At 36.9% G+C, this 27183-nt stretch overlaps 1 protein-coding gene across 1 annotated transcript in view; it reads left to right on the top strand.

Moving 5' to 3' along the window:
• CDH7 (cadherin 7) overlaps positions 1 to 27183 on the top strand; it is a 92897-nt gene that overhangs the window by 13735 nt on the left and 51979 nt on the right. Inside the window, exon 3 of the mRNA XM_048289494.1 lies at positions 26449 to 26743. Within this exon, the coding sequence (XP_048145451.1) occupies positions 26449 to 26743 (295 nt within the window). The remainder of the gene's footprint in view (positions 1 to 26448; positions 26744 to 27183) is intronic.

Here is a 27183-nt window from a genome sequence, read left to right as displayed (position 1 = left end):
TCTCAAAATAACACTTGGAACTCGTAAGATACTCTGAGTGTTGTTTTTATTTATAATGTAAGAACAAGTGTAAGTCCTAACTTGCATTTTAAAATCAAGAAAAAAGGTTAAATAAGTGAACTAAGAGCAAATATTTTCCTAGAGCTCAGATTCATTGCCTTCCAATACAATTTTACCTGCCTTTTTATTTTTCTTCTGACTGTTTTAGGTGAATTAACCTGTTGTATTCAATTTTCAAATGTGGACGAAAGTGCATAAGTGCTAATATTTGCATTATTATTTCCTGGAGTAGTGCAGAATGAGGGAAACATGAAAAAAATGCAGCAAACAAGCTGCTTTTCCCATAAAATTAGGTCATTTAAGAGAATTTGCTGGTTTTACAAGTTTTAAGAGAACTTACAGGCAGGGTGAGGAAAGGGTTTTTACAGCAGCCAGATAACAAGTTTATGTTATTATTAGCATAGAGAGTGGGTAGTTTTTTCCAGTCTCCTCATTTTGGAGGGAAGGAGGCAGGATAGGGGAGGATACTGGGGTTTTGATTTAATGCTTTGTTTTTCAAAGGTGTTGGTGAATGTTTCCATAAGGTGACAGAATTATTCACATACTCTATTTATCTGTGATGTGACCTTGTGTCAAGCCATACAGATCCAGTCAGCACTGGGGCTCTTTTCATAGAATCACAGCCTGACAATTTCAGATGTGGCTGATGAATTTTGACTGACTTGGATAATGAGTGTCTTTGCTAAAATACTTTAAGGCAGTGAGTACTCTGGAAGTGCTGGCCACTCAGTCAAATTCAGACAGAGCTGTGGGAATATTACTGGCATTTTGGGAAATGGAGAGGAGATGGGGTGATATTACAAAGGCTAAATATAGGTAAAAAGGACTGGGCTGCCTCACTTGCACATAGTGAAGAAGGAGGTGAGTCAGGTGCAATTCCCTGCAGGGATCTGATCCTCCTACTGCTTCTAGAGGCACCCACAGGGACTAGGGCTCTCTGCTCAGCTTCCGTATGGGGTTTTTTTTTCCCTCCAAGCATCCTGTGCAAGGTAAATGTTCATGTCTGCTCTGCAAGTAAGCTCCTGCCTGAGAGTACCCACAGCTCTGCAGATTTTTCTTCATTTTCTACCACAAGTAGTTTTGGAAAAAAACATTCAAACAAACCAAACTCAGACCAACTATTTTTCATCTGTCTTTGTGGCCTCTATGTGGAAAACAAAGATGGCATAATAACTCAGAAAGAAACTTGCCCTCTGTTACATCTTCCCCTCTGTTACATCTTTTTCTCCTTTTCTATTTGTGTTATCTTTACTTTTATCATAATCTTTGAAGCACTGTTGTTTTATATACTCCCAGCAGGCCATTTATAAAAAGGAAAAAGCAAATCTGCTGTCTTTCTGATATTTATCCATCTCAGGAACTCTTTGCTTTTCTGTGCTATGAAAATTGATAACAGTTGACCTTTTAAGTAAAATGGGACATGCCATTCCTGTCAAGTATTTTCCTACCACAAATGCTGCAAATGAAACAAGTGAACAGACAAAATAGTTGAGTCCTGCTTCCTTGCTTTATGTATTGAATAGGTCTTGGAGAAACGATGCTTCAGTTGTACTGCACAGGTATGACTTTACCATCTCAACTTGTTCTATCCAGTCCCAGTATCACACATTTTTCTTCACTGGATAGTCACTGTGGGCTTTGTGTTATTCCATGCTATACTTTACGTGGATTACCCTGAATAACTGAGATCTGACTGACATTCCAAATGTTTCCTCCTTAGTGTGCGGGACGAAAGTGTCTCTGGGGAGAAGGGTGAGATTGAGACACACAGGAAGAATTATCCTAAAGAATAACCTAAAATCTACTGCCTTTTCCTGGATGATTTCATCAGCCTGCACAGATACAGTGTAATTTCCTCTTTCTCTCTTTACAGGAAGTCTTCTTCTCTCATAGCTGAATGGATACAGGAGAAGGTTTTATGCCAGGGATTTAAAGTGATGACAATTTCACATGCCCAAGCACTAAAAGACAATTTGTATGTAATTTCATTATTAGAAGTGATAATAGAGTTGAGAGACTTATGGTTGGATACTGAATCAGAACATGTAGCTTTTTGATCTCTCAGTATAATATAGAACATTGATCCTTAACATGTGCCATTACAGAAGAGGAAGGTTAGTGAAGGTGATGACAATATCAGTAAATTAAGCAGCCCTCATATTCAATGGCACAGCCATGCTATTTATGTAATCCTGTAATACCAGTTCTGTATTTCATGAGACTGAGTCTCTACCTGCAGTGCTCTGCTCTGAATGTCTTTTGGGCATTGTTTAAAACTAAATTGTATGAGTCTCTGAAAAAATAGAAAAGCAAGAGTAAAAGCTGATTTTGCAGTATATGTAGATGAGAGGCTCCTGTATGCTTGGCTGGTTATCAGAAAATGCCTTATTTTCAGGAGAACATGAGAATTAAAGTTCTGATGTCAGTCAAGCTGATGCTGCTTCCAACTGACATTTTTTGTGATGTTCTGACATTCCTTCTCCTTTTCATCTTCTGAGGTTGTTCTTGGTCCCTTAGTTCTTGTTTGGCTGTCATCCAGCATCCAGTTTTATGTCCATCCTCTTATCTCACAATTCTGTGTTAATGGCATTGGAAATACAGCATTGTAAAACTTTGGCTATCAGGAACTTTGAGTATTTGCATTATTCTAAGACTAAGGAGGTCCATTCATGAATTATTGGGCTAGCCAAAATGCAAGCAAATACAACCCCTGCTCTGAGGCAGTGGTCTTATTAGGCAAGAAGCAATAGCAGACTAAGAGGCAATGACAGAATTCAGAGGAATATAGTGTTAGTCAACATCTGAAAATAGTTTGAGAACAGTGGGTCACTAGCGTTGTTTGCTATGAAGATAGAATATTATTTTTTCTGAAAATGAGAATCATGCAACATTTTAAAACATTATGAACATATAATAGAAAGTTCTTGCCTGCCTTCCCAGCATTTATGGATGACTAGCTGGTTGAAACTAAGTGCAGACCTATTTAATATCCATGTTAGTACAAGGCTACATCTTCTTTCAGACCTGTAAAGATAAAGGATGTTTTTTCAATTGCTTTCAAAATATCAAACTACATATGCTTTATAGTTTTACATCTTGTAGCCTGCTGTCACACTACCTTTTTCATGTTGCCTTTTTTTTCTTATACATCTTCTGTTAGCCATAAGTGTCTGTCTACAGACTCATTGGGCATTCATTTCATGTATTAAGTATTTTCCATGTGTCACAGTCTAAAAGTGCTGCCAGGACTGTTGCTGCCTTGTCATAATTATTCTGCTGAATTTCTTCTTTGCTCTACATTTGTTTTTAAATATTATACTGGATTTCTGAAATTCCTTTGTCCTTTTCTTTTTTTCAGTAATCACTTAATAAAATAGCACCCCTGTACATATGTCAATGTTTCAGTGCTAACTTTAACCAGTTAAAGAGAGGACATGGGAAAACATATTTAAAGATCATGAAAAAAATCGGAGAATTGTTCCTTTGTGTGCAAAAGCTGGCTTTTACATAAATATACTGGTGAAAAGTACTGGAAAATCTCTTCAGTATAATCTTTTTCTCTCAGCATTATGCATTTCCTTGGAGGAGATAGCTGAGCTAAGTGCTAATGGTGGAACTGCTGAGAGAAGAAAGATGTTAATACATTAGGTTGCTCTGTTCTTTTAGGATAACTATTAGCTACCTTATGCTACCAGCATTTTCTCTGCCACTTTTCCACTGGAAGAGACACTTACTGTCATGTAAATTAGAGACAAGTAACTCTTAGAAAAGGCTGTGGAGTGTGTGCTCTAGGAGAACTCTAATTCTGTCCCAACTGTCCAAACATGGTCATGGTACGAGTACCAGCCTATACTAAGAGCAGAAGTTTGAGGATGTCATAATGCTTAATCTTTCATCATTTCAAGGTTATAAGAAGGAGGACTAGCCAGTTAAAAATATATAAATAAAATATAAATAAATAAATAGATTTATATTTATTAATATAAATAAATGTTGTGAACACCAAACCATACATCTCTTGAACTCAGTGTATAAACAGGAACCCCTCTAACCTTCTCTGGCAAGTGTAAAGCTTAGCCAGTGAGGAAGCTCATTGACAATAGACGCTGATCACCAAAATCAATAAATAGGTTCATAAAATTGAGGAATATATTTAGGATTATTTCTTGCAGATGTTTTTGAAAAAAACTACTACCATTAACAGTTCTGTCAATATACAAATATTTGCTGATGTTACAGCCCTGTGCTCTTGCAAAAGTGATATTTTTGTTTATGTAGGTGTAAGGCACATAGTATGGTAGTAGCACTCTACAAGTCATAAATGTAGCAAAGAATAAGAGTTGTTTTTTCTTCAGATAAATAGGAATACTGAGACAAACGTAGCTCTTCTGCATACAGTAGTTCATGTGCAATTACTCATGTACCAGCAAACAAAAAATATGCCTTACTGACTTAGTCTCAAGCTGTCTTTTTCAGAATTCTCCCCTGGGAGAAGAAGGTAATTCTAAACATTCAAGAAGAAGGCAAAAAGTTTTTTAGTATGTTTTGATAATTAAGTTACGCTGTTCATAGAATAACTGAAGATTTAGTCCAGAATCTTCAGATCAGTTTTATTGACCCTAGGAGACCACTTGAGAATATTAATGTTGCAATACAATTGTCTGGTCATTTCAAAATTGAATTTTTAACTGATATTTTATTCTGTAGATTAGTAAAAGAGGAATAGTGAGGTCTGATTTGCAACAGATATCAACATGTTCCACATTTTGACGGTGAAGAAACAGTGCCTTCCTTTCATATAGTCCTTTAATATTCCTAAAGCACCGAAGGGCTGCATTGTGGCTTATCATGTGGATGAAAGGGTGTATACTAAGAACAGCTAAGGACTGTCTGACATAATATTCTACCTACATCACAGGAAATTCTTAGGCCGCCTCTGAATAGAAAGAAAGAAATTTAAGGTCATTTTCCAGGTGATATAAGGAGATTTTGCTGCATGAATTCCACAAAATGTTTCCAGAGTCATACTGTTTCATTTAGTTTTCCTGTTTCTGTAAATCATAAGAAATTACCTCAAGGATTAGAGAGACATGCAATTCTGTTGCTGTGGAGTATGTGTGAGAAGAATTGAACGCAAAAAAATTATTTTTCATTTGAAATGCTTCCAAAATATGGAAAATCTGGTACTTGGATGGTACATGTGTAAGGATGATAAGCTGCTTAAACACTTCATACTGAGGTACCAAATTGTAACCCTGCTGACGAGGCAATCAGGCAATTGATTTTCCTTACAAGGTAGGCAGGTGCTGTATTAGGCAAAGTTTAGCTTGTTATCCTGTAATAATGAAAAGTTTTCAGACACAGCTGGGAAAAGCAGATGGTCATTTCTTAAGTTTCCATAATCATGGTATAAACGTAATGCCATAAATTAGCAAAATACTTAACTTGTCTTTCTTACACAATTTATACACACTCTATGGGCAGAGTAGGCATTTGGAAAAGTACTTGGCATATTTTTATGTTTCTTTTTTAACTGGCAGGGCTATAGTGCTACATAGTCTATATATTAAAAACTGTTTAAATAATTCCACTTGCTCCTGGATGTTTGTAATCTTCATGCATATGTAGACTGTTATCCTTCCCACCCATCTTTCACCCTTTACCACTTTACTGTTGCTTAGCCAAGCAATACTTTTAAAAGATTTTCCTTTTGAGTCAGCACTGTAGTCCTGTCTTCATCCATACTGCTCTTTTATTCATCCTCTCCTTTTTTTGAATATCTTCTTGACAGTGAAAAGCCGTGAACAAAAGCACTCTATTGTAGCTTCATCTAAACAGGAAATAAGCCAAGTGAAACTGTTACTTCCTTTCTCATTTTAAGATTCAAATTCCACTATTCATGTTTGTTTCTTTCTTTGCAAGTTCATGTCCACCACCATGCTGAGGATCTTAAAGCATTACTGCTTTTCTGGTTTTTTTTCTTTATGCTGAATCAAGTGCACTTCTGAGTGCATATCAGTTCCAAATCAAAGGAAATATTAGTTGTTTGAAATGTTGTTTCCATTTATTTGACTGACCAACCAAGTGAAGCCATGTAAAACAAGTTTTTATGGAGCAAACATGCAGGAATTAGAATGATAGCAGTGATGAAGCATATACACAAATCTGTATATAAGTCTAGGAAATAATGGAGGGACCTCACATTGAGGAATAATTCCTGCTTGTACTGACACATTTTTTTAAGTCAGATTTATCATAAGATTCAAAGAAAATGTGAAAATTCTAGTCTTAATGGTTTTAGTTCAGGAAAATAGAGATTGAAAAAGTTAAAGGGAAGAAAAAGTATCCCAAAGAGTAAGTGTGAGAAGGGGAGGAACATGATAAAGCATTTTGCTTTGTTTTACTCACTCTGGAGCCTGATGTAAAACTGAAAGCAACATACCAAAGCAAACAATGAGAAAATAAATTTAGATTAAGGTATAACAATCTAATCACAGAATGGGTCAGGTTAGAAGGAACCACAGTGGGTTGTCTGGTCCAACCTCCCTGTTCAAGCAGAGTCATCCCAGAGCATTTGGCATAGGATTGTGTCCAGACAGCTCTTGAATATTTTCAGTGAGGGAGACTCCACAACTTCTCTGGGTAGCCTGTTCCAGTATGTGGTCACCTGCACAATAAAAACGTTCTTCCTTGTGTTCAGGTGTACCTTCCTGTACATCAGTCTCTGCCTGTTGCCTCTTGTCATATTGCTTGGCACCACTTTGAAGAGTCTGGCTCCATCTTCTTGGCAACCTCCCTTCAGACACTTATAGGCAAGGTGAGGTCCCCTTTTAGTCGTCTCTTCTCGAGGCTGAATAGACTCAGCTCCCTCAGGCTGTCCTTGTAAGAGAGATGCTCTAATCCCCTAGTCATCTTTGTTGTCTTCTCTTTGACCTGTTCCAGGAGTTCCATGGAGCTCCAGGATCTCTCTCTTGTACTGAGGAGTCCAGAACTGGACAGAGCATTCCAGATGTGGCCTCACCTGGGCTGAGTATATGGGCAGGATCACCTCCCTTGACCTGCTGGCAGTGCTATTCCTAATGCAGGCCAGGATACCACTGGCCTTCTTGGCCACAAGAACACACTGGCCCATGCACAGCTTGTTTTCTGCCAGGACCTCCAGGTCCTTCTCCAAAGAGCTGCTTTCCAGAAGGTCACATCTGGTCTGTCCTGGTCCATGGGGTTATTCTTCCTCAGGGGCAGAACCCTGCAATTGCCTTTGTTGAATTTCAGACAGTTCCTCTCTATCCATCTCTTCAACCTTTTGAGGTCCCTCAGAAGGGGTGCCCAGCCTTCTGGGATATTGGCCACTCCTCCCAGCTTTGTGTCATCAGGGAACTTGCTGAGGAGGCATCTGCCTTTTCATCCAAGTCATTGATGAATAAGTTAAATACTGGATGCAGTTTTGAACCTTGGGAAACACCACTAGTAATAAGCCTCCAACTACACCCTGTGCCACTGATTACAACCTTCTGGTTCAGCCAGGTCTCAATCCACCTCACTGTCCACTCATTCAACCCACACTTCCTGAATTTGCCTATGAAGATGTTGTGAGAGACAGTGTTGAAAGCCTTGCTGAAGTCAAAGTTGATAATATCTGCTGCTGTCATCCATCCTGATAGCTGTTTTATCGCAGAAGGCAATCAGGTTGGTCCAATGTGATTTACCATTAGTGAATCCATGCTTACTACTCCTGATCACCTTCTCATCATCCACATGGATAGAAATGATCTTTTTAATGAGGCCGGGGATTGAGGCGAGGCTCAATGTATGGGTCTTGATTCCCCACACTCTTTGCTAAAGAAGCTATATGCATCTATATGGGTCACACATTGGTTTATGTCGCATCAATCCACCGCACAGGTTCTGGAAAGAAGGCCTGACTAGCACAGATGGAAAAGGAGGGCAGGTAACCACAGATCCAGTAACATCCAGGTTTGAGAAATATGCAGGGGAGTAGGTCTGTTAACTAGCAGATGCATTTGAAAGAGACAAAAAGGTAGGTAAAGTTCATTTTTAATCAAAAGAGGAAAATGCCATGTGCAGCAAGGTGATTTGTGACACAAGACATCAAAAGCAAATACCATCAAGACAAAAACTAGTAGAACTAGGTTTTATGCTTCTTTAATGAGAGTAAAGAAGCAATGAATAGAAAATGAAAGATGTAAATATTTCTTATAAAACATTACTGGATAGGGCTAGAGAATTTGGAATTTGTTCAATAAGCCTAAAACTTGAGCAACAGAGTGCCAAACAACACAGGACAAGAGAGAATAGTGTTCCATACAGAGGTTCCAAGAATTACTGGGTCAAGAAAAAGTGTGGATAAGTAAAAACACAACATGAAGATCTGGAGGAGTCCAAGCAAGTCCGAGGTCTCAGCAGATGGATGGAAGGATTCAAATATGTGTAACTGTCAGGGGAGTAACTGGACTGTGTCCAGACTGTTTCCAAATTAAGAGCCAAAAATCGAAATGATGAGTTCTCTGGTCTACCACTAAAGAAGGTAGCTTGCACCTTACAAAGCAAATTTTTCTTGGGAGTTAAAGGGATGAAATAATAACACCCATGGTTTTCAGAACTTTAGTAGACACCTTTCTTTCTAGACTGGTATTTTGACATTGATCATTTCATGTAACTATATTTCCTCCCATCTGTTTCTGGGCTGCGTGAGAATTTTTTCATGCAGACTAATTTCAATGTCCTGTCAAAATTAGATGCTGTTCCATACTATATAAGTCACAGTATCACATTCAACAATTACCATTAATCTATTATTTTAGTAAGCAGAGATGGGTAGACGATGATGGTCCATTCTTCTAGTCTGATGACAAAATCATCTTTCTGGATTTTTTTTTTTTTTTGGCAATTTTACTTCTAGTAGCACAAAGTGAAGTCAATGGCTGCTTTTCGTGTGGGATGATACAGACTGAGGGCCCAGGTGCCTTGTCAGGCTTCCAAAATACCTGCCAGGCAGAAAATGAGACTGTGAGGAAGATGGAAAAATTAATATATCCACCTTGATGACAGATCCTTCTGATTTAAAGATATAAGGGTCTGTATCTGTATACTATATTAGAAATGGAAGATATTTACCTTTGCTTGTGAAATTATGTTATCATCTGTGTTTTAGATAGTGAGCCACCTTCCAGTTCTGATCATTTAATGCATGCTTTATTCTATACTTAAAATGCAAATATCATTTTGGAACACAGTTTGGGGCTGTAGCAGGATGTGCTAACAATTTGTGTCTCAGATTAAATTTTTGGAAAATTACTTTGTAAAATAATTAGCAAGCTAAAGGGGAGACACGCTGCAGATTTACCATCAAGGTTAGAAGAGCTACGTTTATTGCAGTGAACAAAATGATTTTCAATATCTCAAATTTTCCTGGAGTCAAACATTCCTGTACCTGCAAATAACCTTTACCGATAAGACAATTTCAACAGAAATTAATAGGAGTGCCATTGTAGAGAATCATGGAGTGAAACCAGATTTTTTTTTTGCTTCCAAAGTAACTTGTATCTGGTGAAAATATGGATACAACTGAGGATGAATGCTATATTCAGAGTATTCTCAAAATCAAAGTGCATCTTTGGTTTCGCTGGTGGCAAGAGAAGTAGTGGAAGAACATAAGGTAGATTTTCTTAAACATCAAGGCACTATTTAATAATGTTTGGCAGAGGATAAAATTACTTTATAAATGATGTCTTGCAAGGCAAGTTAAGAGTTTTTATGTATATATTCCTGAAGTTGTGTGTCTCAGTAATCAAAAGACCTTCCCTTTTGTTGAGCCCTGTAAGTTTGGGCTCAACAAAAGCATTTAATACTGTTAAATTTTTTATCTCGATATTTAAATACCTTCAGGATGGAGTGTCAGAAGAAGCAGCAGGTTGTCACATGGGAAAGGCCTCTCAGGACCCTGAGTCTTCACATTGGCTTAGAAACTCTGGGCATCTTCATTAAAAACAATATGATGGTTTAATAGGTGTCTGATTGTTTACAGACTAGCAGAAAATTTGCTCTTAAAAGTGACTGTATAAAATTATACTGTGTTGCTCAGTAGATGAATTCTATGTGTGAGTCACACCTGCCTGTACCGGTGATAATTTTTTCCCCCATATTATTGCCATTAGTCCTGCTGAGCTAACACAGCTCAGCTGTGAGACAGCAAACTGAGTGTCACCCACAGACTTGTTTGTTATGTTCCACTGACTTACACCTGCAAAACCCCATTGTAAGCTATGGGACCCTGCATTTTTAAAATGAGAACAGAATCTGAAGATATCAGGGGTTTTACTTGCTTGTGTAACCAGAGGCATAAGACTCAACCAGGGTTACACTGTGAACAGCTTACATATGACTTGTCCACTGAGTCTGAAGTACAAGTCAAAGAAAAGCATTGCTGGTTTTATGCTACCACTTTTCATTGTGCTGCATACTAATAGAAAGTCTATTTACTGTCCTAATGCATATTTTTATGATTAAATTGGCTTACTTGGTTAATTAATTTTCTTCTTTACCTGTTAACATTGAATTTGCTAGGTTTGCCATTGAACAACTACTATCCTTCCATTTGTGACACTATTTTGTGTATATATGGACACAAAAGCATGGTTTTATAAGTGAACTGGCATACTTTACCTTTGGCAAAAATTATTTCACAATTTAATAGTGTATTCTGGTTCCTTTACTCTCTTATGTATGCACTGGTTTTACCTTCTAATCTTCCACAAGTTTTAAAAGTAGCTGCAGAGCAAACTGAAGGGTATCCCTTATCTTGAGCTGTCATGAACACTGACCACCAGTGATTGATGACTTCTGTGAACAACACACTTTAGAGTCTCTCATGTATTCTTCACTGAAAACAAATTTCAAAAATCCCTGAACAATTTCTTTGCCTTCTCATAAATTTTATTGAGCAAATATGAATAGAGATTAATGGAGAGAACAAAAGTGGAAGAAGTGATGAAAAGGATGTATGTAGGAAAAAAATAAGCCAGCCACAAACTCCCAGAAGAGCAGAGGCACTATTGGACAATGGATTCAACAGGTAGGAATGTGTGGAAAGAGTATGGCTGAAGACACATAACAACGTTTGAAGATGTTTATAAACTAGAGACAGGTGGAGAATATAAATTCTATCAGTGAATCACTAGTGAGATTAGGAAGTAGAACTTTCTGTTCACTTCATAAAGTTTGAATTTAGTGATTTGAAATGTGTAGATCCTTCATTAATTTGACTAATCTGCTTGTGACTTTTCTTTGCAGAATCTCCTATTTGTGTTATTTTAACAAGGTAGCTTTCATGTATTTGTGAACAACATAACTATTTACTAAACTGTCATTGTGTTTAAATGACAGCTTGCACAATTTTGTAGGGAAAATGTACAGCAAAATAACATAAATAAGAGATTTTAGTTTCATGTGCAGAAGCAGTTACTGTCAGAAAAATATTTACTGAATTTAAAGATACATTTTCCTTTTAACAGATATAAAAGTTTTGGCACTATCTATTAATGTACAAGCCTCAGAGCTTTACGAATAGGGATATAATTAATTATTTGTTTTCCCTTAGAACTACAGGATCCTGAATAATTAGAAATTGTACCTTTCTTTCAGTGCACAGTGGTGCTGATTTACACCAAGCTGCATAGAACTTCCCTAAGGGGACTTTGTTAAATGAAATGATCATTTTAAGGGACCACACAGAAGGTGCGAGACAAAAGTGAAAATGCCTTGAGTATAATGTTCTGAACATTACAATTGGTGACAGAAGGCCTATCAATGAGAGAGTAATCCTATAAAAATACAGAAAGATCAGATTGTTTGTTGAATTAGAATTGCTTTAATATGGATGCATGCAAGGGGATAGCAAAGGAGCTGGAAACTTTCCATCTGCTTTGTATACAAAGTGATTAGATGGTGATCACTTAGTCCAAGAGGATAGAAATGATGCACAATTCTGCCAGGATGTGACATGCAAATTGGATCAATTAAGCTTTGAGAGTGCTCAGACAATCTGGTAGAGAAGTTTACATGCTGTGTCAAGTGAAACTTAGCAAAGATCAGTCTTGGATGCTGGGGGCAAGTATTACAGTGATTTAAACTCTAATCTCCAAAAGTAATTCATTGTTTTCAGATTTAGTTATAAAATGGATCAGATGCTATAATAAAACAATCAGATACTATAATAAAAGATCCCTTAAGGAGATGTTTGATGGTACACCAGAAGTATGACAGACAAATTAGTAGCAGTCGTTTAAGTTGGAACATTTGAGGTAGATTAAATTCAGATGACTGATCTTGTTTGCAGCTTACAGAATGCACAATTCTAGTAACTCCTGTGCCTTCATGTTCACCACAATGTTTCAGAAGCAGGGAGTGTTCTCATAAGTAGCTCACTGTGTGCACTATTTTCATTGAACCAAAGCTCACTAAGAAGGGGTTCAACAAGAAAATGGTCATTAGGTAAGAGTGGTGTAATTTCATCAGAGACCACCCAAGAATTTAAATTATGTATCCTTTTCACTGTCCTTTATAGTGTCAAAAGGACTTGTTGTTTCAGATAATCAGAGGGGTCTCTTTGGAAATTGAAATTTCTCAATATATGTGAAGTACTGCAACCTTCAGAAATAAGTTTTGAAAGAAGACATTAAAATTTTCAGTAGAATCCAGATAGCTTACAGAATTAGAAACAGGTATGCACAATTTGAATTTTAATGTCGATTCAGTAAGTATACATGACCAGTGTAAAATAATACCTTCCATTTCACTATTTTCTCAAAATTTGTTTATCAATGGCACATGCATTGACTGTATCACCATCATTCAGTGGCAATGAGTAACAAATACAACAAAAATAGGGTGAAAACATGAATAACAGATGAAAAAATCTTGGATTGGCATCAGCATTGTACATGGCAAATCTCATATCCATGCTGGGTTTTTTTTTTTTAATACAAGTGAATTTCAATCTTAACTCATAAATATCTTCTCACATCATTTGAAATGTCAAAATATGATTTAAGGAAACAAGGTATAATGATTGCATAGGAATTTGATGAGATTTTCTTTGTTAAATGAAACCCACCATCATAGAAAAAGGCACTACGAGAGCACTGCCCTTTACGCAGAACTGTTAAAATCCTTCTAAGCTGGGAGAATTTACAATTAACCTAGTATTGTTCATGTTAAGGCAGTTTTTTATGGGTTTGAAATATGGATTATCCTCCCCCTCAAATATTTTCTGAAAACAAGCAGAAAACGTGGGCATTAAACACATTTATTTCCCAGACCTTAATCCTATGGAGTTTAAATGCCTGTCAAGATATGAATTACTATCTTGAGATCAGCCTGGTTATATCAGAAAGTCCTTGCAGGCCTGCAAGTTTGAATGGTTAAAAAAAAAACCTAGGGAGAAATCAAACCTCTTAACGTATCTATTGACAAAGGATCACTTTAAATGATCTAAACAATTTCAAGCAGACTTTCAAGTGTCCATACTAACTGTGCATACCCTGCTTCAGCTTGTTCTGAATACTGAACAGCTACAGTGTGAATTTATGTAATGGAATCACTTAATCTTTCAATGCTGCTTCTTATAATTAGGCATATGTGGCACACGTTCATTGAAGCAACCTTCCTCTTTGAACAGGGGTTAAGGCTTTATTTCAGGAAGGTACTTAGGCATATGCTTAGTACCAGCTTTCATGACTGTTAAGAAAGTCCTGACACGATGCACATGGATAAGGATGATTTCCTAGTTAGGAAATTCTAAAACAGGTATAATTTGATGTAGCACCGGGTCAAATTTCCCTAGGTTTTGAAGTGAATTTTGAACAGTGGGCTGTGGATTAACTAGCCGATATATATGGGTGGATGGATGGACTTGAGAAACACTTTTGGGTAAAAATCAATATGATAAACTACCTTCAGTGAAATATATAATAGTAGGGGAAAGAAAATAAAAATTGTTCTATAGTCTACTGAAAAAAAGGGTGTGTTATTTGTCATTCAGTGTTTTAACTTTACTTTTACCTTTACTGCAGTGTTAGAAATGGGTCACAGTAGTTAAGGGAAAGCACTACAGAAATGTTAGGGTGTTTGATCAAGCCCAGACTCTAAGAGATTATAAATGAAATGTAAACACACTAGCAACACTAACCTGTGTTTTATGTTAATAAATTAACCAAGGGATTCTTTTGCTCTTTTTTACCTGAATTCATTTTAAGACACAAGATAAATGTCTACAGGAAGGTATCTAATACTCCACTTTATTTGGTCATAGTAGCAATGAAACTATAATGCTTTACTATAGATATTCATTGCTGCCCTTTTCATATGAAATAAATTACTCATTTCAAAATGCTATAGTAAAATTTTGTGTTCAAATTCTCTGTTCTTGACTTATTTCCATGACCCACTGTCAGCTCTGGGCAGTTGTGACTTTCTCCACCACATGCCTTCCGAGGTCCTAGTTATGTCTGATGTGGGCATTGTATCAAAATCCTCATTTTGCACTTTAGGTATAGGAGTAGTCTCACTGATCTTGGTGAGAAGACTTATGGGATTAGATTTTTGAAAATGCTTTGGGAAATACCTGGGTGGTGTGAAATATTTTATAACATATAACCAATTTTTTCATGTGGAAAATTTAAAGTTTGCTATATATCTTTCACGAAAATCAGCATCAAGTATTGCATTTTTTAAAACATACAGAATTTTATAGAGAAAGACAATAGTAATTTAGTTTTTAAGAAGCAAAACACAATAACACTGTTATCCTGACATCTGTATTATCATTTTTGTTAAAAATTAAAATTAGTATTTAGAACAACATGTGAATTCTGTTTTGTTCCGACATTTTTGTAAATATTAATTAACAAGTCCATTATTGTTTTCAGGAAATAATAGGTTAGTGAGTATGTGGACCCAGTTAACTGCATTTTTTCTGTATTGCAAATCTTTAATCATTAAAATGATCAGATCACGCTCTCTTCTGTAGTCCAGTACTTTATAAGCTTCTATGAACACATAACCCTAATTACTAACACTGCTTTACAGTTAAGTATTTTACCATTGTCTTCCAGTCTGTCAGGTTTCAGCACTTCCCACTAACACACAAGGTAAGATTATGACTTGATCTCTGGTAGCAGTAAACTTTCAAAAGCAAATTAAATGTGAGGAATTGATACAACATAAAACTAAAACAAAAACATACGAAAAAAGCTCTACACCCTCCGGGTGTCTATTCCTTGGTACTAATGTTCTTTGGAAGCAGGTTCCTATGAGAAAAATCATTATCAGCCAAGCAATGCTGAAAGCTATTTTGGATAGTTGAAGCAGAAAGAGGATAATCACTCTAAACTATAGATCAGTAGTTTGACAAAGAAGAGACAATATGAGAGGTATAATTTCCAATCTAAAACAAATACATTCAATATAAGTATGTATCTTACATCAGAAAATACTTTAATACCAAATTCATTTTTGTTTGTAAATTTGGTATTATTGATATGGTAGTCAAACAAGAAATGTGCATGATTATTTTTCCTGTGCAGTGCTGTTACAGACAATTCTATAGATTACAGAGTTAGAGATGAAAAAATAGATCCTCTAATGTGCTCTCATTTTCCATGGTTGAAATCCTAGGCCCAAATTATTATGGCTGAGTAGAAAAAGCATTATGGGAGAAACAACTTTCCAATCACCGTATTTGTATTCTAATTTCTTATTTCTGTTTTCAAGAACAGATAAAAAAGTAAAAGCATTAATTTTTCATTATTGAAGGTATATAAATTCTGTTACTGCTTTCCTTGTTTCATTTACCCTCTTTCCCTTCTTTCTGTGATAAAAGGGATAGTGCATTCATGCATTGTCTGGTCATAATAACTAACTAAAAAATAAACTAACTATACTGAAATAACAATTAATAGAAGTATATACAGTGATATAAGAAGAAAAAATAATATTACTATAGATATATTTGCACATCTATGTATGTGTTTCATTCAAGAAAAATACATGCTCAAGGAACAGTTCTTTATTGTATGTGTGTTAATATTGTGCAAGCAGAGATTGTTTCATGTGTAATGATGAAGTAATTTGAGAAGAAGAATGAGTGAAGTTTCTTGAAGGTTCTGTTTCTGTGAGCTGCTACACATACATAAACTTTTCAAGCTCGTGGACATCTGCTAGCTCAGAGATATTCTTCTATGAAGTATGCTGGGGTCTGAGGTGTTCGTTTGCCATGCTATATTTTTTAAGCCTGAACACTTTTGTAGAAGCCATATGTGGGGAATGCAGGGAGAAGGCATCCTTAACACAAGTTTATTGTGCTGCTGAAATAGAGTGTAGTGTCTTTAAGAGAATTTTGTCTTACAGCTTCAGTGATTCTTGGCAACAAAATAAATCAAGCCACTGGACCAGCAAATACGTTGGTTTAGTATATAATGCCAAGTTGTATGGTGCATTATGAATAGATATGGATCATGTGAAATGCTGTTGGCATGTCTGGAAGGGAACTTAGGCCCTTTCCTGGAGAAGAAGTAAGACCCAAAATAGAGCTAGTAAGAATAAACATTCAGGAATTTGTAAATAGAGTTTCACTGCAGTGGTATTTTCACATAATTTAATTGTTTTTTGAACTTCTATAAATGGAGTTTGAGTCACTGGCTTCTTTAATCAAAAATTAAACCTATTTGAGTAAAAACAAGCAGTTTTTGTATAAAAAGTCAGATGGAAAATCTGTTCTATGGCTTGGTTTGTCAATGATGCTATTTTGTTACTGAGATACTCAGAATGAGTACTCTAAGTAATAGACACTGATAGACTGACAGTAGGGTGGGGAAAAAAACAAACCACACCACCACCAAAAAAAACCCCAAAAAACAACCGAAAAACCCCACACAAAGCTGAATATTGAAAAGCTCTATAAGGATTCCAATGTGTGTGTTGTTTGCAAAGAGTGTGGTCTGTTTCCATTCTAGGAAGCTGATTTCTGAAAAGTTTGAAGTCTGTGCCTGGGGGGAAAGCAGGTCTCTTTTTTTCCAGTTCCTGTTATGAACATGTTATATTGTATATAGGCTCTTGGTGGTGCTACAAGACAGTATTGCTGTCCCCCCACCCCCCATAAATATTACGCAATTAGTACATGATGAGGCACAGTATACAGATGGTTTTTACCTCCCAAAGCTGCCAAACTGTCTTTTTAAGAGAGTGAGTGACAGATAGTCATTTTGGAGAGTGACATGTCATGATGATGGCCCATTAAAACTCCTCAAGAATACTCAGCCAGCTACATATGCCCACTCAGCTCCATCCACAGCAGCAGCTGCTTCTGAGTTCCTCCTATAGCTGCAGTAAACTTAATGGGCTGGCTGCACAATTCCCTGTCGCCACAGGGCATTTTGTGTTCTTGTTAAAACTGGGGAGTGGAGAAGGCACAGATTTGTGAGTACAGCAGCTGCAGAGACTGGAAAAGAAGAGGACAGAAAAGGAAGGGTACACGTGTGTGTGTGTGTGTGCGCGCACACATGTATGTGTGCACTTAAATCTATATGTATGTATAAAATCACTGTCTCTATAAAGAGCTACATTATATAAGTAAACAGGAAGAGAGAACACTACAGACAATATTAAGTATTATTAAAAGGGAAAAAAGATCATCAAAATGTGGCATGGATGCTTTTATCGCACCAAGTTTTCAGTATTTCTTATTAATTATTCAACTCACTAGCCTTTAGAAGACAGTATCAGTTATTCCTAGAGGAACTTTTCATCTGAACTTTGTCTTCAACCTAGAAGCCTTGAGGGCTTAACTTAGATACTAACTGGAATATTATGAAGTGAAAGTTTTAGAATTTTAGTACTTCTAATTTGAATTTTGTTTGAATAATAACCATCAAGGAAATAAAAAAGTTTCACTGTTCTCTTTCCTGTTTAACCCCCATTTTCAAAAGGTTGGCAAAATTAAATATTCACTTCACTTCATGTGGCTGAGGTGATAAGGTTATTATCCTTCTGAAGCACTGATGCACCACTCAAAAGTATAAGGGCTGCATAAAGGCTTTCACTAAACTCTTCCACCAATATTTCTCAGCATTTTATTGGGGAAACAACACTGAGGAAAGAGTGAATAGTAAGACCTAACTTCTTATTCCAAGTTTGGTGATGGGAGAGAATAAGTAAATAATAAAGATTCTTACTATTTTAATTTTTTAGGTGCAGAAACATGCATTCTTTAACAGAAAAGAAGGAGTTCAAAAACTGCATTAACAGGGGAAGAAAAGGATTGTTTGGGATTTTTTTAAAGAAAAATGCCTAGTTCATTCAAAGTAAGCTGACAGTTATGCTACTCTCCCTGCCCATTAGTCATGTTTATTTTGTTTGCTCCTCTGGTTTCAGGACTTTAAAATCAATGGCAATTTAAATTGCAATGTCTTTTTTTTTTTTTTCACCTCCAGAGTAGGTTGGTTTTTTTTTGGTACACTTGGAGTAGTAGTATTACACACCCTCAGTAAAATGACACTTGACCAGATTCAGGTAATCATCTTTTTAAATTCCTGTTGCATTAAGCATAGTATGAAAAAAAGAGGCTGATAAAGTTATACAACATTACTCTCAAGTACTATTCTTGCACTTCAGAGCTATCCATGTTCTCATTCACTTTGGCTTTTGGTTTGTTAATATTTTTACTAACTTTTTTTTTTTTTTAATGTTTTTCTTCTCTTCTCTGTTAAAAAAAAAAAATTATTTATTTTACCTCATCCTATGCTTTCTTAATAATGCCTGAATACCTTGATTGTAGATGGAGCTTTATTCTCACTGGCTTTATGCTGTTGAATATGAAGGTCTTGGAGGTTCAAATTACACCAAATGTCATACATTTGACTGCAGGAGGATTATTAAGGACAATCTGTGGCATGACAACTGATACTCCCAAAGGGATGTGCGTTGGTTTACCTTGAATGTGAAATGCGCTCATTTGATAGGTAACTTCTGATTACCTCATCGCATTTGCGGTGATCCTGGGCAGATATATATCTGCCTTGTGGTCATTCATAGGGCTCTAGTATTACCTGTGTCAAAACAAAATATGATTCAGAGGCAGTCTGAGTTCAGGCAGCCTGTAAGGTCAGTGCTGAATGTGAAGAGATCTCTGAAATGTCCTGGACCTCAATTGTCTCAGAAGCTCTTAGGTCTTTGGTCAGCTCTGAGCACTCCAGAAACTGTTTTGGATATTTTAAATCAGCACAGAAGAGAAGTCTTGTCTAGGCTGGCTGCATTTTTAGTAACCCTGCTTTTTAGTAACCCTGCTCACCACCTGCTTGTGTTAGGTAAATATAACGTGGTTATACTGTGGTCTGCAGCATGAGACCTTGTTGTATTCCCACATGACTATCTCTGCACTTGCCTGACAAAGAGCAAGTCTGAAGGCAACAAAACAGTACATGAAACTGCCAGTACGTCAACATGGCAAATTGTGCCCACAGTGACTGGTTCCCTACTATACTGACAACACTGCTGAGACAAGGAAACTCTGGCAGCATTACAAGCATATTCCTTCTGTTCAAACTCTAATTAAAAGTCTTGGCCGTTTATATTGACTTGATCTCTTGTCCTTGGTATTACCTGTTATTCTGAAAGCGCAGAATGTAGACCAGTCTATTTCTTCTGAGCCTAGGCCTGTACTATAGTTTTACATAAATTAATAAAACCAAAAGCAAACAAAAGCCCTTCAGGAGCTCCTTTATCACTTTCTCAACATTTCTTGGAGAATAGACTTTTATAAGAAAATCATTACCTGCTGATAATACTTTCACTGGTGCCTGGGTATGAAGTCAATTATATGAATCACAAGCCTTTGCTGACATCAATAAAATGTTGAGGAATCTTTTTCTTTCCCACATGACTTCTGTAATGAGACTGAAAGATAAATTTAAAAAGATGTCTTTGGCTGTTGATACTGAAATATGGTTTCAGTTTACAAGAATGATAATTTCATGGCTCCCTCTGAAAACAATAATCCTATTAGTAGCTAATGTGTTTGTGAAACCCTTAGACATTGCAGAAATGTGGGATGTGTGCACATTAGATTTTACTGAAATTTTAACTCCTTTGTCTATGTTGAATTTCAAATATTAGTTATTATTTGCATTGAAATTGTTTCAAATCATCAGCACTGAACACTTAGTTATCCTGATAGTTGAGAAATGTAGTTGTTTAAAAATAAAAAATATGAAAAAAAAAAGAAGAAAAAACCCCTATAAATCTCTAGTACTTTTTGAGTCATCACAAAACACATACAGTGATAATCTAAGGAGAAAGGGGATTTCAAAACTTTGTATGTGCAACCACAGTACCATAGTAAATATTGACTCCAAGAAAATCCAAGAATAGTAATGTTAAGAACCTGGCTGTTTTGACAACCAAAATTTAATAGAAATGGCCAAACTGCATTTTTGTTTCAAATCACCAGCTTTCTTTAATCTTTTAGAAATTGCATGTTTAATCTTTATATACACTTTTTAAGTCTTCCCAGAAAGTAGGAGGGGGAGAAGGTGGCATGAAGAAAAGAGTGTCTTCTTCCCACAATCTGTTCTCAGTTGTTTTGTGATAGTAAATTGTAGTTATAAAATGGACAAGAAGATTGCTTCTGGCTTGGAGTTATTTTTTTCTTTTTTTGTGGTTGTTTTTGATTCTTAGTGCCTCCTTGCTTTTTGTAAGGAGGCAGGAATAAAGGTTCCATATCACCAATAACTATGGATGCCTGCACAGGGCGTGAGGAGGAGGCAGTTTTCATTCCTCTTCTCCCTTTCTAGTTACTTTTGTAGAGAGAAAGGAAGGGATGCAGACAAAGCAACTGCTCCTTGAGAAAACTTTTCAGTTGTTCTGCAAAGGAGGGCACATTTCCTATGGGCTCAGGGAGCTATGAAGCTAGATTGTATTGAAGCATCTAATGTTTTCCCTGTACATCGCTTTCTCTCCATTACTTCTGTGATCCTGCTGGTGTCAAAAAACCATCAGCTCCTCATGTTCTCCCTTCAATTTGCTTCTTCACCAATAGTCTATAAACTCTGCAATGGATCATTAACTATGCTGGCATAGGGAGAAACAAAAGCAAAGATAGGTCTTTAAGAAAGAGAAATCAGAGAAGAGAGGCATGTGAACACTGTGCCTGCTTTAAAGGAGCCTGAACTGAAAATCAGAAAAAGACCAAACCTCCCATTCAGACATATAAGAGATCAGTAGTGGCCAGATAATTTGCTTTTAATACTCTAAATGCTTTTATTAATGCAATGCAGTATCTCTCCTTACTGAGAAAAATAAGTGTCCTTCTCTATTGGAATACCATGTTAGCATACTTTAATGGTAAGTGATACAAAATGATGTCATCTTTGGTTGTACAGATCTTAAGGTACAAATAGGCAATATCCAGAAACTATTGAGTATTGGGAATTTAGAAATGTTTTATTTAGGTTTCCCTAGATAATCACCACCCTAAAGGTCCACATAGACATAAATGAGTTAGGGGAGACCCTAGATTAAGCTATTTTGCTGTAGGGCCAAAAAAATATGAGAAAAAAATTGGGTTTATTAGAAGAGTTAGGGTAATAACACCTTTGCTATTTAGTGAAGCTGATTGCTTCCTTCTCTTACATATATACAAACAGGTATTTTCTCCAACTGAAAGCCTAAAAAGATTAAGTGCCCTCTTTTTTAGGTTGAGTTCACAGTCAACAGAGGCCACTCAATAAATCATCTTCTAAAAAACAAAAAAAAAAGTGCACTTCTTATGTACATTGTCCCTCTGCCTCAACAAGGCTTATGTAGCTTTTATTGTTAGATCTGTTTACTGTCTGCTAATTTTCCTAGTACATCAAAAGTTATCCTCCTGGTAAAAAAAGCATCATCTCTCTAGAGGATTGTTGCTTCGCTTTCCTGTTCTTGTGTACTCTTGTACATGCAGGGATTACCCAAATCCAGAACTCTCAGAATCTTCATGTTAAATGTATGTAGAATGTAACAAAAAAGCTACAGGGTCAGTATATAAGAACTGGATCATGAATCTTGTACTTTAAACAAGCCTAATTGATAGCCAAGGAAATGGGAGAGTCACCATCATGGATATTGTGTGGAGGTGACAATGGATGAAAGTAATTGGAAACATAAAACTGTCTCTATCATTCCTCTTTCTGAAAACACAGGTTTTTATTTACAGTATCTGTGGCAAACTGATTCAGAAAGAAAAATTGTCTGGAATGACTCAGAATGGAATGAGATGAGATTTACCCAGTGAATCCTTGAATCCTCCATGTCTCTTGAAACAAGAATTTGAGACTAACTTTGCCTTGATCTTCTCTGCTTCTAAAGTCATAGTCCCCATGGGCAGCTACAGACTGAGCTGCAGTTCTATATCCTACATGAATGGCCCTGTAGAAAGTGGGAGGAGTGAAACACTAGCTAGCAGATGGTACTATCATAGATGCTTTCTGGAACCTTCCTGTAAAGTACAACTGTCCTGAGGACTAATATAATTCTATATAATTGTTGCCAAATTAATAACAAGAACAAATAAATATCTCAGGTCTTATTACTTAATGCATTTCTTCTAGTAAAAAGGGGGCAAAAAAAACCCCAAAACAACAACAAAACCAAACAAGAAAACCCGACAACGACAAAAAATGTGCAAAGTGTTTTCCAAAGCCAACATTATATGGAAAATTGTACTTCTCACTTCCTATGATGTTAAATTAAATAGCTGGAAGCACAGGCAGCTTGCAGTCATGTTTGGTAGTGGCAGAGCTGTGAATATGGTACAGGACATTCAAAAATTTTGTTCATAGTTGCAAAGCATTGATGCCACTTCATTAATGATTTTGAAGATTTTGAAGATCACTGTATGGAAGAATTATATTGTGTGAAACTGGAACAGAGGTGACATGAAAACTGTACCAAACTTCTCAATATTTTCAGCAAGGTACTTTTTTTTTTGCATTGGTCTCTTGTACTGTACTTTTAAGTTTTCTCAGATCTCCTCTAAAATGCATATGAAAATGTTCAAAAAGCTCTTTAGAGTGCTTCCCACTGAATTGACCGTTCTATAGTGCCAAAGATAAACTAAATATTGAGCTATATCACCTTCCTGGGGTTAAGTAGGTAGAGAATGATGCATTACTAATTTGAGCATGGGCCAGAACAGTTTTTAAATGCTTAGTAGAACAAAGTTTTAATAAAAGATACAAAGAAGTTTGCAGTTCCAGAGCCTTAACCTTGGAATAACAAAGGTCCTCACTAATCACTTTACTAATCCATGCAGTAGCAGTTTTCTTACCAAGGCATCGTTCCAAAAAGTAGCTTCTGTTCAGCATTTCACTGCAGGTCACCAGCCACTGTAGTGTAATCCGTGAGGAGATTTATGGACCTCAGAGTGGAACTCCTTAAAGAACAATGTGTTGTTAATCAGCAAGCCACTGAATGAGCAAATGGGAAATGCTGAAGTTACAGAATTTCTTCTTTCCCTGCGATGTGAAAGCCTTGTTCAGTGCATCTTCAAGGATTTACTGGCCTCTTCCCTGAAGGTCTACTTTTTTCTCAAAACAGTGCTGGTTAGTTACTCAGGATAGGGCTGGATGTAGATACAAGGTGAAAGGTAGGCTGTGCAGCCCTGCAGCTTGAGACCACTGTATGTGCTGATGGGCTCAGCTCCATCCTCCATGGGCAGTGCTCTGCTGCTCTCAGCAATTGAGATATGGAAAATTTCCTTCCTCTGCTTGAAGAGATCTACTTGTAAATCTCTAACATTCAGAAAACTGCTCTGCCCGATGAACTGCTCAGTATGATAGTGTCCTCTGCTTTTCTCTCACCCAGCACGTCCTTAAGTATGCCAGAAGAGGTGGAACAGCCTTTACAGGGAGAATGTGAGAGTCTCAGCCACCACAGAAAGACCACCTGGAATATGAGCTATGGAGAAAACAGAATCACTTAAGAAAGATGAAGGCATGGAATCTCTGTATCCCATAACCTCAGTTCTTGTGTAGTGGTGTTCAGCATTTCAGTCTAGACTATAGGATTCTGGCTATGTAGGGAAACCCACACAGTGCCTCTGTGGCACACAGGAGACTTATGCACCCCGAAGTAGGTATTAGAGAAAGAAAAGAGGAAAGAAAAAAAACATGAAACAAAATCAAGGACAAGTTAAACAGATTATTACTTGCACAGTCAACTGCTCCTCTGTAGGGAAGATGGATACTTCTTCTAGTCAAGTTTGACAAAGCATTGAGAGTCCCAGCTGCCAGATGTGTGAGTTAAACAGAGGTATGGTTGGTTTCAATAAAGCCCAGCTTTGGGACTGAGGAATACGCAGTGCTGTGGATCTTGAACGAGCCCAAACGTGAGATACATTTTTACCTGCGCACAGTGTCAGCGTTGTTTATGCCTGAGTATGCAGAGAAGTAGAGCTTTAAATATTCAGGGAACTCCACCAAAGAAATCTCAGGCTTGTTTAGGTGTCTCTGGATTTAGGTAGCAGCAGAATAAGGATAAACCATATTTTGAAATAATTTGAAATAATTTAGCTAATCTGATTTAGATACCCTAGTTCTGTTTTTCTAATCCAGCCCAAAGCTCCAGATGCCATTTCTGTCTTAAAAGAGAGGAGTGCACTGTAATTGCATAAGTATGAGATATCCAAACAGTGTAAGTGAAATAATGTGTAAGAAATAGGCAGCCTTTTATCCAGCTGAAAAATTCAAAACTGAGCATGAATACTTCCCTACTGAAATGGGAAAAGATTTTGCAGCTGTGCTAAGTTATGCCCAAGATAACAATTTTCTGCATGTATTCTGGAAGTGAATACTGTCACAGTGATACTTCTAACAGAGAGAAAAAGCAGTTAGTGATGGAAATTGTGATGATATTGATGGCAGTGGACTTACCTCCAAACTCGGGATGACATGGAGTTAGGACAGCTACAAAGAAGATATGAGATAGAAAAATCCAAGCATATTTAACATTGTCTTCAGCTATTTACAAGTATGAATCCACTTTTAACAAACAAGAAAGTACTTTAAATTTTACTGATACTCTTCCCACTTGTACAGTATTAAATATATTACATGTATGTGTTACTATAACATGATATCCATATCAATTACATTCTTGATATAAGTTTGAGAAGTATGTAAGGCGTTTGTGTTCTGTAACAGGAATATGATACTCGAAGGACATAAAAGAGCTAGAAAACATGTCGAATCTTGCTCTGTAAGTTAAAATAGCTTGAGTGGCAAGGAAAAAACTTTTTTTCTGTAAATCTATCTTGCCATTCTAATGGAAGACACATTTGGACCTACCAAAGTATGTTTCTTGTGTGCCTGCTACAAGTAGTCCCAGGGAAACTGGCCCTGGCTTTCAATGCTGTGTACTTCCAAAATTGCCAGGACACCTTGATCTTTCTCAGAGTCTGCATTTTTCTGGAATTAGATAATGGAAAGCAAGATATGGAAGTGAAGAATTGAAGTTACAGGTCCATCAGATAGTACTGAGCAATTTATCAACCAGTACGTTTTACCTCATTTTGTAGAATCATAGGATATGCTGAGCTGGAAGGGACCCATCAGGATAATCACGTCCAACCCCTGGCCCTGCACAGGAAACCCCAAGAGTGCCTGAGAGCTTCGTCTAAATGCTTCTTGAGCTCTGTCAATCTTGGTGCTGTGACCACTTCCCTGGGGAGCCTGTTCCAGTGCCCAACCACCCTCTGGGTGAAAAACTTTCCTGATATCCAACCTAAACATCCCCTGACTCAGCTTCATGGCATTCTCTTGAATGCTGTCGCTAGTCATGAGAGTGAAGAGATCAGTATCTGCCCTGCTACCTTCCCTCATGAGGAACATTTGACTGTTTTACTTCTCTCCACGGTAAACACTGAGAAAATATGTGAATACACACAGGAGCAAATGCACACTGATACTAAGTTTATCCTGACATTTGTTTGAAGTCTCACCCTTCAGTAGGATGATAAGGTGAAGTGAACAATGTAGTTAAATTCAAGTAGGAATAAAGTGACGGTTATGATCATATGGGTCCATGTGTTTGCCTATGTAAAAATCTAGCATGAGAAGAGTGAGATTGTTTGCAGGAAAGAATGAAGTTTTCTTGCTTAAAGGAGCAAGTTTACAGATTTGAATGGTCCCTCACATGCTGTGTGTGATAAACATTCAGCTTATCTTTCCAGGAACAATAAAATTTCATATACTCCTGCTCAACATAGGAATTATTTTTACATATCTCCATGCCACTGACTCTCTTGTAAGTTAATCTCATCTCTCATCAATTTTTCACCAGCTTCACTCTGATGTTGATAAAGGCGATGGTTCCATCAAATACATCTTGTCAGGCGAAGGGGCGAGTTCCATTTTCATTATTGATGAGAACACGGGGGATATTCATGCTACAAAGAGGCTGGATCGAGAAGAGCAGGCCTACTACACGCTCCGAGCACAAGCACTAGATAGGCTGACTAATAAACCCGTGGAGCCAGAGTCTGAGTTCGTCATTAAGATTCAGGACATCAATGACAATGAGCCAAAATTTCTGGATGGTCCCTACACTGCTGGAGTTCCTGAGATGTCTCCTGTGGGTAAGTGAAAAATACACTGTGGGTGTTGTGGGAAATTTGTTCCTATTGCCTTTTTAAAAGTTTCATTATTTTTTACTGTTTCACACTAAGCTACTTAATTATCTATGAGGCACCTGCAACAGTTAGATATTTCAAGACTTAACTGGAAATAACATGCTAGATTAAATATTTACCCTTTCAAAAATGTTGTGAAACTCAAATAGCTATGCAAGAATTCAGATAACCATTTCATGGTGTATTTCTCATTCCAGTGCCCAGAGGCTTTGTTTTATAATTCCCATTAACAGTAATAAGTTTCACACCTATGTTATGGTACTCAGAGGTGATAATTTATAATTTCATTCAGATAGCGTCCGTTCACAAAAAACTCTTCAAATTTCCTGCTAGTGAATAGCATATTTTTGTTTCTAACTTTTGCACATTTTAGTAATAGTTTATTG

This window comes from Corvus hawaiiensis, chromosome 30, assembly GCF_020740725.1.
Source record: "Corvus hawaiiensis isolate bCorHaw1 chromosome 30, bCorHaw1.pri.cur, whole genome shotgun sequence".
Lineage (NCBI taxonomy): Eukaryota > Metazoa > Chordata > Aves > Passeriformes > Corvidae > Corvus > Corvus hawaiiensis.
Note: the sequence above shows the minus strand (reverse complement) of the source record. Positions and strands in the feature narration are given on the sequence as shown.